The following is a 16503-nucleotide window of genomic DNA, read 5'->3' as shown; positions in this document are numbered from 1 at the left end:
TTTGAATAATTTAGATTATATTTTGATTTTTTTTTTAATGTTAGTTAGATGCAATGTCTTACATCATGAATTGTTGAATCTTCCCAAAAAATGAATTGTTGAATTAAAAGTTTTTTTATTGAAATATTATAAATTGCAAATTTTGAACATATTGGATAGAAAAAAAATATTCATGGAAATTGTCTTATTTTTAAACAAAAAAATTTAGAAAATTTTCAAACATTCTTTTGAACAAAAAAAAAAATTCTACTAAGAAGTTAATTTAGAAAACAATAAGAATATTGTAATAAATGAAATTTAAATCAATGGGAGAGTCAAACCAAGCTTAAAGATGGACTTAAGAAAAAAAAATATAGGATTTTGATAGAGAATTTTGAGTGAATTCGATTTGAATTTGACATTATTTTTACTAAAAATATAAGATTACATCATACTCATGATTGATATAGAACTAATGGGAGCTAAAATATTTATGTAGTGGATTAATATAATTTGATGAATTAAACTAATCTTTTCATTTGACATAATTTTGATGAAATAATAAGTATTAACTAGTTCATAATAGCATGATACAATAGGTGAATGATATATCAAGTTACTGATCAAGCATTTAATAATTTCAAGTAAATGAGTGCATGGGTAATCACTACTTAGTATATCAATATGCGCGCAAATAACTATATATACAAAGTTCGAATGTTGATATGTGTGCACATACATAAAGAACAAATTAACAAAATATGAAAATATGCGCGGGAGGATCCTTGATTCAAGGAGGTGATGCCCAAAATCTCTAGTATATTCAAATTGACCCCAAAGTTGTAGATGATTTGTCTTCTGATAATGTTGTTATTGCTGCTTTCATTGTTCATGTTGGATAGGTGTGTAAAAGTGTCGAGTCAAGTATATGTCTGATCGAGCTAAACTTGTTTAGTTGTTATTGAGCTCGAGCTTGACTTGTTAAAAAAATTCATAGGCTTGTTAATAACTCAAGCTTATTTAGATAGCTCAAGCTCAACTCGATTGTTGATCTCGATTTCTTAATTTTAAATTAAAAAAAGTATTATTTTTTTTCTAAATTTTAATATTGAATTTATTTAAAATTATTGAAATATATTATATAATATTAATTTAAATTAATTATTAAATACGTTTTTATTTAATCGAGCAGCTTAACGAGCTTTCGAGCCAACCAGCCTTGAGCTTGAGCTTGAGCTCAAGCTCATTTAATATATGAGCTCAAGTATAGCCTCGAGCTTGAACTCGTGGCTCGATAAGCTCGACTTACAAACTTATTAACGAGTTGAGCTCGAACCGGTCGGCCCACTTACACTCCTAGTGTTGGAAGATCATTATTTATAGATTTCAAGCTAATATTGCTAGAAAATCTTTCATATAGTATTTATCATTTCATGTAGAGCAATGCATGACTTGTTAGCAATGGTCTTGAAATGAATGTCGCCCTTCGGGATATACGATGCTTGCTTGTCGTTTCAAGTGTTCGCATAAAGATTGATATAGAAGAATGGAAGATTTAAGAGTCTTAATTGAGCGTGAAATGTTAGTGCATGTGAGTATTTATAGCAAAATAGAGGTGAATACATCTAATAAAAGATATAAGTTTCAAACGGCTACCACGAATGCTTAACTTAGTTAGTGGGCGAGTGTGTTTAGGTACCCCCAACCTATCTCAAATCTCATCAAGCGGCAGCGTCTCTTAAGTGTGGTCCAATCAAGTACGGGCCAAGAAGTTTCTGGGATAGATGCCTCTTTTAGGTCAGCCAAGAGATCAGTTACGCCACCAAGTGCCTCCTAAGGGAGTGGCAGTGGGATGATAACCCGTTTCCAAAAAATAAAAGTTTCAAACGACTATAAAATCGATATAGAAAACGAGCATATTATTCGAGCAAATATTGTGATTTATTCTATTCTATTCAAATCATATAAAAATATAATATTTATTATTTTAACATTTAAAAATATAAATCAACCAGTCAAAATGATTAAAATAATCAGTATTATAACATACAAAAAGTTATGAAGTGGAAGTTTACTAAATTAGGAAAAAATATAATTAAATTTAATTAAAAGAAATAAAATGGTAGAAATCGAAACTTAGAAAATGTACGCAGGATACAAAAGATCTAACATGATGATCAAATAAATCATGGATTCATAGCTAATGATACTTGTTCTTGATAATGACTTTATTTAATTCCTTATAATCATGTGTATTATATCATTCTTCTTTTTTACAAATAAAATAAATACTCCCCATGCTTAACCCCTAAAGAAAATAAAAAATATATATATCATATAAAAAATATGCATACCTTTTGCCAAATAGCTGCTCTACCATGCGGCTAGTTACTGATTACTTCAAAGTCCAACAGCCCCTTACATCCAAATAGCTTCCAACCCACTCCTCCACTAACTCGACCCAAACAGTAAGCCTAATTTCACCTCCGGCCTGTTTAACAACTTATCAATACCTCCCACTCAAAATAGTTCTACAGCACATAAATTTCAGCCCATTTCATAGCCCATCTAAACTCCAATCAGCCCACACTATTGCATCTCTATCCTCTAAATAGCATAAGGTTAATTTCTCTTCATTTCTCCTTGAATTGATGTAGCACTAATAGCATTTATCGTTGTTACATTCATGGTTAATGCTATCATTGTTATAGTGGTTCTTATTAAGATTAAAAAAAATAGTGTGTCTCTATATATATATAAAAGAAAAAGACAAAAAAAAAGGAAGAGTTAAAAAAAAAATTCAAAAGAAAAATAAAAAACAATGTTTGTGCATTTTTTTGGTATTGCTACAGCCGCCCCATCAATCGTCACATCGCAAAGGTATAATATTCTAAACTTAACACCGCAATCGGCGTTCGTGTCGCACTGGAAAACTACCCATACGTGCTTTTCTCTATCTTGATGGGAAGGGAACTCAGTGTGGGGCCTACGACGAGACGAGTAGGCCCTATACACGCTCTTGTAGCATGGCGAGGACACTTTTAAGTACCCTTAAGCGCTCATGTAGCATAGCGGGGGAAAAGTTTTGCATTTTTAAATTGGTACCCCGAAGGCCCATACATGTCTTTCTCTGACATGATGAAATTTAAGATTTATTTCCGCAGTGTCATTTGGCACCTACTATACATGCTTTTGTCTAGCATGACGGGAGGCCCGAACTCTTGAATTTTTTCTTAAATGGGGGAGAAGTCGGGATGCCGCCAAATTTTATAGTGACAGGGGACCTAAACTTAAGCAAATAATGATGAACTGGACTTAAATAAAAATAAACTTAATAAACTGAAAAGAAAAAAATTGACAGCCATTGACTCTCTAAGCTTTTGACAATCGCATATTGGTGAGAATATTAGTTCAGTATGTGTAAGTATTCATCTTACTTGTATAAGAGATGAATTCGAACGGTTCAATTTAGATCAACATTACTCTTAACAAACATTGAAGATGGATGGAAACCATGCATAAAGCTCCCTTTGCATCTGAATAATCTTTTTGAAAGCAACATTAAAATAAAAATATAAGCTTTGCAAATGTTGACACTTTAAATTACAAGTACAATGAAATTTCAGACAAGAAGAAACAATTATAAAGTAGAAGCTTCACATTTTTTCATTCTTTATGCAAACAAATCATCATACAAGATTTGATGGATTCAGTATAAATACAGCAAACTTGATTGTGCTTCTCAATCCAAGCTCTCAATCAATCTTTACATTTCCTAAAAACAGAAGAAAAAAAAAAACTCATAACAAAAATGTATAATCCTTCCTGATTAAACAAGCCTCAAAGCCTCCCTAAGTCCAACACTCAGATTATTCTGCAAGCCTTTCTTTCCAAATCCCGCACTACCCTTGTGCATCATTTCGACAAATTCATTGTAATCGATGCGACCATCCTGCACGAAAAAATAAAATTAAAAATCACTAAAATTTATAGATAATATCGACCACAAGAACCGCTAGCGTAAATCTAAGGAGAGGTAGATATACATAGCTATATTTTCTTACATAGCATCATAATATTTACATCACATCAAGAAATACTACTAACATTGATTTATATTAAGTAAAATTCATATTTTCATTCATATATTTTGATGTGATTTAGATATTTAAGTATTACACAAATAAATATAACAATTTAGGTGTTAGATGTAAATAACTAAGAATTGTATGGTCTGCATGTAAATTCTCCTAAAAATTAATCACACAACATTGCTAATTTTTAAGGATTTGAGATAACCAAATGTCAAGAAGTTTACATTGTCTTGATCAACTTCTTTGATAATTTCCTCCAATCTTAAATCCTCCATACCAAATTCTTCACAGGCCTGTTGGAGTTCATCTCTAGTTATGTAACCACTTCCATCCTTATCAAAATAGGAGAAGGCTGTAAATAAGTGATCCTCTCTGTTTATTTTGTTTAGATGTACAGTTGCAGCTATAAATTCACCGTAGTCTATGGTTCCACTGTTATCAACATCAGCCTACAAAAATACAATCAATGAGAATCAGAGCTACTAAGCCATAACATAAGAAGGCGTAAGTTGCATGTAGGTAGAACTGGAAGGATTATGAAGGGCATGGGAGGGATCAACTTAGTCGAGAATGAAGAAAAATAATGATTCATAAAGCCAACCTCAAATATTTGAGATAATAGGCTAACAATGGCGATGATGAGAGATAAAGACATCACCCAACAAGTAAGAAAATGAATGTAGAATAAAATGCATAAAGCCAAATCAAAATAGTTGGAATAAGGAAGATGTTGATGATTCCATGATGATATAATGATGGAAAAATAATATGTAGCAAGTAACAATAGTAATGAGATCTGAGATCTGAAGCAAAGGCAGTAGTCTTTATGTGCAACATATGAGATGAAAATAAATTAGCTTATTCTGGTAATGCTCATAATTCTGATTTTGTAGTGGAAAGCTTATTTAAAAGATAATGAGAAAACAAAATTGCAAAGTAGCACTCACAGCTTCCATGAGAGCATAAATTTCTGACTCCTTGAGGTTTGCACCCACTCTTTCTAATCCAACTTTTAGTTCATCAAAGGTTATATGTCCACTATTGTCAGTGTCTATCATCTTGAACATTTCCTTCAGGCCAGCAATTTCATCCTCAGATAGGCTCTCTGCGATCACCTAAAAAAAGAAAATTTTTTTTTTTTTGGAAATTTCAGCCAATAATAATAATAATAATAACTTTAACAATATAACAATTCACCAACCACTAAAAAACATGCATAAAAGTGGCAATTAACTACCTCAACTCAATATTTGAAATTAGAATTTAACCCTCATGACTTGAAGAATATAAAGATAACCTTAAGAACCACTAAATTATCCCTTAAATCTTACATATAAATATAAGCATATAACCCTCATATATGGAAGTCATCTATACCTTTATAATGTAGAAAAGAGTTATAAATACAATTCAATTTGAATAAGAGGGCTGTGGATTTAATTATCTCAATTTGAAATTTTTTTGAAGTGTAAAGAAATATTCATAAACCAAAAAATTAGCATCTGTCAGCAAAAATAATTTTTTTCTTCAGTTGCAGCAAAGGAAAATTATGAAGAAAAAGAGTATAAAAAAGGTATATCAAGTCCTGTGCTGCTCTAAAATATTTGAAATTTATCATAACTGTGTGAAAACGTATCCTCAAGCGCATTAAGCCAAGTAAAGAAAGGCCAAAGAACCATGCAGCAGTACAACTCATGCTGACCACCAACTAAACGAGCAAGGTTAAAAAATAAAATTTTGCTGTTATTGCTACACAAAAACGTAATCAAATTCATTAACATCTGCTGTGCAATATTATGCCACTAGAAGATGTCAAACATTTAGGCTTCGTTTGAGACGACTTTCTTACTGTTCCTTAAACCAACTTTTTAGCATAAAAATTAAATTTTTTGTACTAAAAAGTTGTTTTGAGAAGCATTAAAAAACCGTCCCAAATGAAAAATGAAGCTTTAGTCTGCTGAAATCATTAAATTATATAACTTGGCCATCCTCCCTGCAATACTAATAGGGATTTTTATGAAATCCTAGTATTACATTATAGTAGTTTAATAGCAAACTTTAGTGGTACTGTTGGAGTTTCAAGAGAAAACTAAGTAATAATGGCCAGATTTTAAGAAACTCTGATATAAGAATAAAGTAAGTTGACCTTGCTGATAAAATAGGACAGGTTATTGTCTTTGGTTGTAAAATTTTGAAATTATTATATTCTTTCACTAAAAGACCAAACTACATAAGTTTTACACAAACACACTTTATATTATAAACATGTAAATCTCATGTCAAAAACATATATAGAAGTGGCAATTAACTACCTCAACTCAATATTTGAAATTAGAATTTAACCCTCATGACTTGAAGAATATACAGATAACCTTAAGAACCACTAAATTATCTCTTAAATCTTACATATAAATATATGCATATAACCCTCATATATGGAAGTCATCTATACCTTTATAATGTAGAAGAGAGTTATAAATACAATTCAAATTGAAGAAGAGGGCTGTGGATTTAATTATCCCAATTTGAAATTTTTTTAAGTGTAAAGAAATATTCATAAACCAAAAAATTAGCATCTGTCAGCAAAAATAACTTTTTTTTCAGTTGCAGCAAAGGAAAATTATGAAGAAATAGAAAGTATAAAAAGGGTATCTCAAGTCCTGTGCTGATCTAAAACATTTGAAATTAATCAAAACTGTGTTAACATGCAGCCACAAGCGCATTAAGCCAAGTAAAGTAAGGCGAAAGAAACATGCAACAGTACAACTCATGCTGACCACCAACTAAACTAGCAAGGTTAAAAAAAAAAAATTGTTGTTATTGCTACACAAAAACGTAATCAAATTCATTAACATCCGTTGTGCAATATTATGCCACTAGAAGATGTCAAACATTTAGGATTCGTTTGGGACAACTTTCTTACTGATTCTTAAAGCAATTTTTTAATAGAAAAATTAAATTTTTTGTACTAAAAAGCTACTTTAAGAAGCATTAAGAAACCATCCCAAACGAAGCTTTAGTCTGTTGAAATCATTAAATTATACAATTTGGCCTTCCTCGCAATACTACTTCGGATTTTTATGAAATCCTAGTATTACACTATAGTAGTTTAATAGCAAACTTTAGTGGTACTGTTGGAGTTTCAAGAGAAAACTAAGTAATAATGTCAAGGTTTAAGAAACTCTGGCATAAGAAAAAAGTAAGTTGACCTTGCTGATAAAATAGGACAGGTTGTCGTCTTTGGTTGTAAAATTTTGAAATTATAATATTTTTTCACTAAAAGGCCAAACTAGATGAGTTTTACACAAACACACCATTATATTATAAACATGTAAATCTTATGTCAATCCTAGTTTCTGCATATTGATGTCATCATCAGAACACTGAATCAAACAGATAAAGATTAGATAAATAACACTATAACAAATAAATAGCATTTGATAACCTACACATTGTCAAATAGTAAATTAATATTTTAATATTAAAAGTTGCTTTCATGTGCACATCACATTAACAACAGTTAATCTTCGATAATATTTAATGTTATGAAGTCAACGCTTTCTAGGAACTTACCCTCAGAGCCATCCTCTTGAGCTTGTTCATTGCAGAGAAATGCTTCATGCGAGTTAAGACTGCAGAATCTAAGGGCTTGTCGGGAGCAACACCATTAACTTGAACCCATGGATGACCTGCAAAATAAAATTGCACCAAAGTTTCAGAACAACAACAACAACAAAAGGCCTTTATCCCACTACGTGGGGTCGGCTACATGAATCTTTTTTCTCCATTGTGTCCTATTGAAGGTGAAATTCTCGTTTAAATCAAATAAAGAAAGGTCATTCCTAATATTTTCTAACCAAGTCTTTTTAGGTCTATCTCTACCTTTCTTAACATAAGTTAAATCTAATACCTCTACTCTCCTAACCGGGTCATTGGAAGGCCGCCGATTTATGTGACCAAACCATCTAAGTCGACTCTCTCTAATCTTATCTTCTACTGGAGCTACTCCAACCTTTTCACGTATATGCTCATTTTGTATCCTATTTATAAGGGTAAAGCCACTCATCCACCTGAGCATCCTCATCTCTGCCACACTTAACTTAGTATTATGCTTCTCTTTTAATGGCCAACATTCAACACTATAAAGCATTGCAGGCCTCACTACCATCTTATAGAATTTTTCCTTAAGTTTGAGGGATACTTTTCTATCACACAACAAGCCTGATGCATTCCTCCACTTCAACCAAAGTTTCAGAATAGATTTATAAAATATATGTAATAAAGACATGACAATAAGAACAATGATTTTTACGAAATCTTATCTGCATTCTTGATTATTTATTGTTTTAACTCCATAGGGGTGTCAACATTAGACCTAATAAAAAAACATGAATTGAATCTGAAATGAAAATTTTAGGCTCGGGTCAAAATGTATAAATTTTGGATCATATTCATATCTATTTTTTTTACTCGAAAAAAATTGGGTTGGATTCTGGTTGATTCAGGTTTGGGTCAACCTGAAAATAATGACTTAAGTGTTAGATTTTTTTTTTTTTTTTTGTGAAATACTCAAATGATAGAAAAGTCCTCCTCAAACTTAAGGTTAAATTATAATAAGATGGCGGTTAGACCTACAATGCTTTATGGTGCAGAATATTAACCATTAAAAGAGAAGCATAATATTAAGTTAAGTGTTGCAGAGATGAGGATGCTCTGGTGGATGAGTGGCTTTACTCTTAGAGCAAGATATGAAACGAGTGTATACGTGAAAAGGTTTGAGTAGCTCCAGTGTAAGATAAGATTAGAGAGAGTCGCCTTAGATGGTTTAGTCACATAAAACGACGGCCTTCCGATGACCCGGTTAGGAAAGTGGATGTATTAGATTTGACTTATGTTAAGAAGGGTAGAGGTAGACCTAAAAAGACTTGGTTAGAAAATATTAGAAATGACATTTTTTATTAGATTTAAATGAGAATTTAACTTTTAATAGGGCAAAATGGAAAAATAGGATTCATGTACCCGACCGCACATAGTAGGATAAACACTTGATGTTGTTATTGTTGTATAAGATCAGATTTAGGTTTCAATTTTTAACCCGTTTAATAAACAAGTTGAATACGGAATAACTATATCGTGTTAATCTTCTTTTAAAGGTGGATCCAAACTTGACTCATAAACCCGAACTAACACCCCTAATCCTCCCCCTTCCCCACCCAAACATACCAAGGTGAAAAAGAAATCTACATAAAAAAAAAGTAAAATAGAAAATTTCCTTCATACTTTTGTCTAACAGAAATTAAGATTGAGAACTCACACAAAACTTCATGAACTGTCAACCTCCTTTTAGGATCTCTTACAAGCATTTTCTTCACAAGATCTTTAGCACTATCTGAGATGCTAGGCCATGGATCAGTCTCAAAGTCAAGATCACCATGCAGAACCTCATCAAAAATACCTTGTTCGGACTCTATTGATAACAAAATCAGAAGCATAAGTTAGCTTAAAAGGTTGAAAAATCAAGACGAAATCGAAACAACAAGCATATCGAAAATATTGGTAAAGATCAAAACCTGCCCAAAAAGGAGGGACACCACTAAGAAGGATATAAATAATCACCCCAGCGCTCCAAACATCTGCCTCAATACCATACCGCTTTCTAAGAACTTCTGGTGCTACATAGTAAGGACTACCAACCACATCAGAAAACATGTCACCTGAAATGAATAGCCACCAATTAAAAATTACAAAGAAGAAAATACAAATGTTGAACATCAAAACAAATGTTATGAAGATAGATGCAAAATTGAACTTTTAATCACCTAAGATTGATATCAAATTTCAAAACGCTTAATTAAATTATCAAATGGTCCAAGGTATGTAGAGCTTAAGTGGGAAAAAGTGATAATGTTGATTTGGGTTCTGTGGCATACCTTTTTTATGTCTACTTTGACTTCCTCGAACAACAGAAGCAGATTTAAGATGTTGTGTAGCTTCCCACATAAGAGTCTAATGGATTTCAGCTTTCTTAGTAATTTAAATAATTATTATGATTAGGATATTAGGTTATAATTATAAAAAACATTCATAATCAAATTCATTGTAATCATTCAATCAATTCATATCATGATCATAGCTAATTTTAACCAAACAACAACTATCTTATGTAACTTTATCAAGCAATCTTAACATGATTTTACCAGCAATAATTAACCTTAACTTGGCAAGCACAGCGAAACACAGCATTATACAGCACAGTACAAGAGACCACAGCAACGCCAAATCGAAAACTCAATGCCAATAAAACGCATCTTCATTTCAGCACCCAATTAAAAGAGGATAAATTATCATTGGAAAGAAATATTAGCAAAAAAAGCTATAAGCAAATGTATTACAAGTAATCATGATAAGATTTTCTTATCGTATGCAATCATAAGGATTAATGTAGCCGACCCCATGTAGTGGCATAAAGATTTGTTGTTGTTGTATGCCATCATAGGCCAACTTGACCAGAAATATAGGCACAAACCTTTTAGTATGTAAAATTCTTATTTGTACCATGAAAACTAAAAAACCAATGATCTGCAAAATCTGATAGAAGATGAGTTATTTAAGAGAATCTAAGTTGATATTACAGTTGTACGCATGCATCACTTACTGATATGCCACTCACACTAAGCAAATTGAATATTAACTTAAGAAACTAAAATAATGAGGCACAAATGTGTAAGGATTTGACTTACAGAGTACTATAGGTAGTTATAAAGTTAGTGAGACAGCAGCATCTAAAAATTCATATAACTAGCTGGTTTTAGCCTACTAATATATTGTTAAATTTAGAGAATTGGAGAGGGAAAATACTTTTTTTATTTCATTATACAAAACTATCCCTATTTATAGATCTGTACAAGATATTTTAATTAAGAAACAAATAAATATGGAATCATGCATAATTGCCCTAAAATAATCCTTCCTAAATCAGCCACCCAAATATGGAAGGAGATCAGCGTGATCCAGGTGAGCCTCCCACAAATACCCATCCTCATAGTGGGATCAGGGTCAAGGGACGGTTGGGATTTTAACACTACCCCTCAAGTTGGGGAATCCATATTTATCATTCCTAGCTTGATAATTAGTCACAGAAAAGTAGATTTATCAAGTCACTTGGTGCACCATAGAGTCCTCTATTTGGTCAAAACTTTGAGAGAAATTAGCTTTAGACATTGCGGTGACAAAGCGTAATAATGAAGGCTATATTAAGTAGGGCAGCAATGAAGGCTACATTGGTTATAGATGTGATAACAACTACAAGGGAAGGTCGGCAATAAAGGAACGACAATAGAAAAAAATATGTTTTTTAGGGTTGAGGCAAGCTTCAAGGACAACAACAGAAAAACACGTCTCAAGCGGCTCAGCACTTGGCACACAAATCTCCTCCCACCCAATAGAGTGAGCCTTTCCCCCAATGCAAATCAGTCTTCCGACTCCACCCGAACACTCCTGTTTATTCGACCCCATATAGGTGAATGCAAGGCCTCTGATCCCTCAGGTCTGATCGCAGGAAAGAGTGCAGGTCTTACACTCTTGCTTGTCCTTGAACTCTCAACCCTTTTCATACGCACACAAGAGGTCCAACGCTCGACTTCTCTCGCTTCTGCTCGATCGACTCTGGACGTTGCATGCAAAAGGAACCCTCCCACTCGATCTCTCCACAGTTTTGGACGCATGAAGGAAGTAGAAAGACCAATATTTCTTACAATTTTGGAAATGAAGGCCAATGGAAGGACTAGTATTCCTCATAATTTTGGTAATGAAGGCCGATGGAAGGACTAGTATTCCTCAGAATTTTGGTAATGAAGGCCGATGGTGGGAACCTGCATTCCTCATAATTCCAACAATAAAGGCTGGTGGTGGGAACCTTGAGAACCAACAAGCACCAGCTCCTTCAAAGTAGGATAAAGTGCTTCTAATCTCTTTGTATCCTCACCCTCGATATCCATGATCGACTCCCTACTTAGGGAAGTAGCGTACTTCACCATCTACATGCTCACCAACTCTTTAGTCACTATAAGCATGCACTAAACCGTAGCAGTAAATTGTCTTACAACCAAGAAAGCCATATTCTTCCCCGCTATGTGCATCATCTGGGCAACTCCACATGTCAGCACTATTTAATCGACGAGCTTCGAATCAAGTAAACTGACTTCAGTCTGAATCCGATCGGCAAGGTTCTCAATAACAATTTCATCAATGGTAGCGAAGGAGGTGAGAATGTGGGTTACGAAGTGGCGTTCGTTCGATTTGAGGGGTTGATCCAGTGGCGGAGATCTTAAGAGAGGTCGATTTTTTTTTTTAATGTCCAGAAGGCTGCGGCCTTCTTGTACATCTCCCAAATCAAAGGGTAGTGGATCGGGAACATGCAAAAGCGGTCGAGATTTGGGGCGAGGGGAGGGGCTCTTCGAGTCGAGGATTTAATGGCGTGTACAATAGCTCTTCAATCGCTCGTTTTTTGCTCGGTTTGGCTCCAACACACACATGAGAGTCAGTCATCTCCACTAAGGCACGCACGTACGCATTAGTTCCTGCTCACTCCCTCGCTTACTCTGATACCATGTTAAACTTAGAGAATTGGAGAGGGAAAATATTTTTTATATTTCATTATATAAAACTATCCCAATAGATTTATACAAGATACCTTAATAAAGAAACAAATAAATACGGAATCATGCATAATTGCCCTAATAAAATCCTTGCTAAATCACCCACCCGAATATGTAAGGAGATCAACGTGATCTAGGTGAGCCTCCCCCGGATCCCCATCCTGGCCGTGGGATCAAGGGTCAAGGGAAGGTTGGGATTTTAATGTATATGTCCAGCTATTCCTTTTGTAAGATGTTGATAGACTACCTTATTGTCCATCACATTTAGGAATATCTAGTTATTTAATACATAGTTACAAATACACAGTTTCTTCTTCACCTAACATTCCAATAAAATTTACAAAATGTCTTCCTTACAAGCTTTTACTCCTATGGAGAATATATATGACATTGTATCCTCAACTGAATGAGGCAATATACAGTACTCAAAGGAAATAATCAGCAAACATAAGCAATAAGGAGATTACCTCGAATTTTAAGGTTGATACTCAAACATGCATTTAAGATTACACAAAAGTAACAAATCCAAAACAAAAGAAGAATTACCAGGTTTGAAAAATATAGACAGCCCAAAGTCAATTGTCTTGAGAAGAGCCTCCTCAGACTGATTAACAAAAAGAAAATTCTCTGGCTTCAGATCTCGATGCATAACCCCCAAAGAGTGACAAGCCTCCACAACACCCACAATAACCCTTGTAAGCTCTGCAGCCTTTTTCTCTGTATAATGCCCCTTCTGAATTATCCTATCAAACAACTCACCCCCAGCACACAAATCCATCACAACATGAACAGCCACAGCATCTTCATAAGCTCCCTTGATTGAAATAATATTCGGATGGCCGGCCAAGTGATGCATTATCTGAATCTCCCTCCTCACATCCTCCACATCATCTTCAGTAGTCAATTTCCTCTTAGCTATAGATTTGCAAGCATACTCTTTCCCAGTAACCTTCTCCACACACAAGTAAGTAGTTCCAAACTGTCCTTGCCCAAGCTTCTTTCCTAAGCTATAAATCTCCTTTAAATTCTGAGTTTTTCGCCGCAATACAGAACCAAGAAGACCAGCACTTGAGATTCTCTTTCCATGTATCGGCTTCTTTGGTGGTTTTTTAGGAGGCGGATCAGATGGGAGCTTCGCCTCAGCTGCTGGAAATTTAGCTTCTTGGATCTTAACCTGCTCCGGAGGTCTGTTTTCGACAGTTAAAGAAGTTTCGTTTCCAGAATCGCCGCTTTTCATGGGGGGTAATGCATCATCCTGTGCTTGGGTAGGCCAAAGGGTTGCAGTAAAGGATTGCAGAATTCCATTCTTGGAGAAGCTTGGGCCGACACATGTATTTCCCATGGGGTTCAAGGCTCAGTAGATCTCTAGTCTACACTCCCTCTTCCCGTTCTCTCTGCATGCGATTCCGGTCTCAGAACTCTTATCACGAAAGGAGAGATTTTTTGTAGCAAGATTGCATCTTTATCACGAAACTGAAGAGATTTGGCAAGAGGAAGGGGGGATGAAGCGAGGAGGGTTGATGAAATAGGCAGGAAACTGTGGGAATTAGCAACATCAGGAAGAAAAGGGTGTATCCTATTAGCGGAGGACTAAACCTGGACTTAATATATAAAATATCTAGCTGAAGACGAGTAACTGATACAAGCAAGAATCAAGCATATGATCCTATCTTTGATTTAATAAAAGATCGGAAATTTTGTAGTAGGGATTTAGGTGCTAACTTAGTTGCTAAACATTAATTTTTTATTTATATTAAATGCGAATTTTTTAATATTTAGATTTTTTTAATCTTCTGGGCGAACTCACACACCTCGCAAGGAAAAATTATTATGTGCGGCATCCGGATTCGTCCGGAGGCGAATCCTGACGTGCCACGTCATCCGGGGCCCAGTGCATCCAAGTGACGCGGTGCGTCCGAATTCGCCTCCGGACGGTCCGGACAATACGTAATAATCTCTCCCTCACAAGTCACCGGCACTCAACACTTAATCGCATGCATGGATGAAGACAAATCTCCAAACCAATAAGCTCCATGCTAGGTAATTAATAATTATGGTTACAATATCAATTAATATAACAGTTTTTATGATTTTCTCTAACTAAGATTTCGTTTGGGATGATTTTCTTACTATTTTCTAAAACATCTTTCAATATAGAAATTTTTGTACAAAAAAATTGCTTTAAAAAATTATCTCAAACAAAACATAAGCCAACGGAACCAACTCAAATTTGAGCATAAGAATTAAGCATTCAAAAACTGAATAACCTAAAAATAAATAATATAAAGTAAGACATTGAGGCCAAATTTTAACTTGGTTAGTGTAAGATAATGCTCTTCAATCAAGATCAATGATAGAAGAAAAAAAATTTATCAACCGCTTTACCACAGCTCTTAACTGTGATTCATAATTTTTTTTCTCCAACATTTTGTAGAAGTCAAATAATGACACTCACAATATTTTAGAGTCAAGAAAAAAATTTTGATCCTATTTTTCTTGCTGAAGAGTAGATTCAAGAAGAGCAATTCTTGGTCACCGACGACTTTCTTTTGCTCGGAACAGCTCCATGAACTATCTAATATTATTAAAATTACGTACTATCCTTTGAGGTTAGGGTGTAAATGAATTAAGTTGAACTCAAGTCACCCCTAACCTCAACTTTGAGCTTGACAAACTAATCGAGTATGAGTTCAAATTTATAACTTTGAGCTAGCTCATTAAAGAAATATTTTGTTGGATGCATATGTGGGGCTCAAGAGCGACATATTGCAGATAGAATGAAACATATGATCTAAAGGACACTAATGGAGTTTTAATGATGGATTACACATTCATTTTTCCTCTAAATATTTCAGGGAAAGGGGAAGGAGAGGGGAAGAAGAGAGGTGGGAAAGAAGTTGAAGCAGAGCATGAAGGCCAATTTGAAGTATGGTTTGGTTTTTTTTAAGCTCTAGCTTTATTGTTATAAATGCAGATATTGTATATATTATATAGTTTTGAAATGTTGAATGTCCAAGCATAAATCTAGCATAGACAAGATTCGATCGCCGAGCCATGTCACGAAATCTCTTGACTTTTATCAATGAACCTAGTTGACACAAATTAAAATTTATGTCATTGCATTCAACTCGCAAAAAAAAATTAAAAAATTTAGAAGTCTCTGATATTCTTTTATGACTAAAGTTGAGGAAAAATCATACAATTTACCCCCATGATTATTACTCAAATTTGACCAAATAAGACTAGCTATATAGTATTAATTTTGATTGTATAATAGCATATGTATCATTGCTATCTCCTAACATCAACAATAATAACATCAAGCATTTATCCTATTACGTGGGATTAGCTAGATTAATCTTTTTTCTCCATTGTGTTCTATTAAGAGTCAAATTCTCATTTAATTTTAATGCAAATAGGTCATTTCTAATATTTTAACCAAATATTTTTTAAGTCTACCTCTACCTTTGTTAACATAGGTCAAATTCAACACATATATTCTCCTAATTGGGTCATCGGAAGGCTAACATTTTATATGTCCAAACCATCTAAGGCAACTCTCTCTAATCTTATCAACCATTGAAGCTACTCCAACCTTTTCACATATATACTCATTTCACATTTTATCTGTAAGAGTGAAGTAACTTATCCACCTTAGCATTCTCATTGCTGCAACACTTAATTTAATTTTACGCTTCTCTTTTAATGGACAACATTCTATGCCATAAAGCGCTGCAGGTCTCACCACCATCTTATAACATTTTTTCTTATGT

General features: G+C 34.0%; 1 protein-coding gene across 1 annotated transcript; it reads right to left on the bottom strand.

The window, feature by feature from the left end:
• Positions 1-3619: 3619 nt before the first annotated feature.
• LOC110106754 (calcium-dependent protein kinase 10) lies at positions 3620-14335 on the bottom strand. The gene is made up of 7 exons (XM_020836744.2): positions 13277-14335; positions 9644-9787; positions 9388-9540; positions 7647-7762; positions 5021-5188; positions 4298-4522; positions 3620-3931 (listed from the first exon to the last, which is right to left on the bottom strand). Exons 1-7 carry the CDS (start codon positions 14070-14072, stop codon positions 3809-3811), a joined length of 1725 nt encoding a protein of 574 aa, XP_020692403.1. The 5' UTR covers positions 14073-14335; the 3' UTR covers positions 3620-3808.
• Positions 14336-16503: the final 2168 nt, after the last annotated feature.

This window comes from Dendrobium catenatum, unplaced genomic scaffold, assembly GCF_001605985.2.
Source record: "Dendrobium catenatum unplaced genomic scaffold, ASM160598v2 fragScaff_scaffold_273, whole genome shotgun sequence".
Lineage (NCBI taxonomy): Eukaryota > Viridiplantae > Streptophyta > Magnoliopsida > Asparagales > Orchidaceae > Dendrobium > Dendrobium catenatum.
The sequence above is the reverse complement of the archived record's forward strand: the minus strand, read 5'-3'. Positions and strand labels throughout refer to the sequence as shown.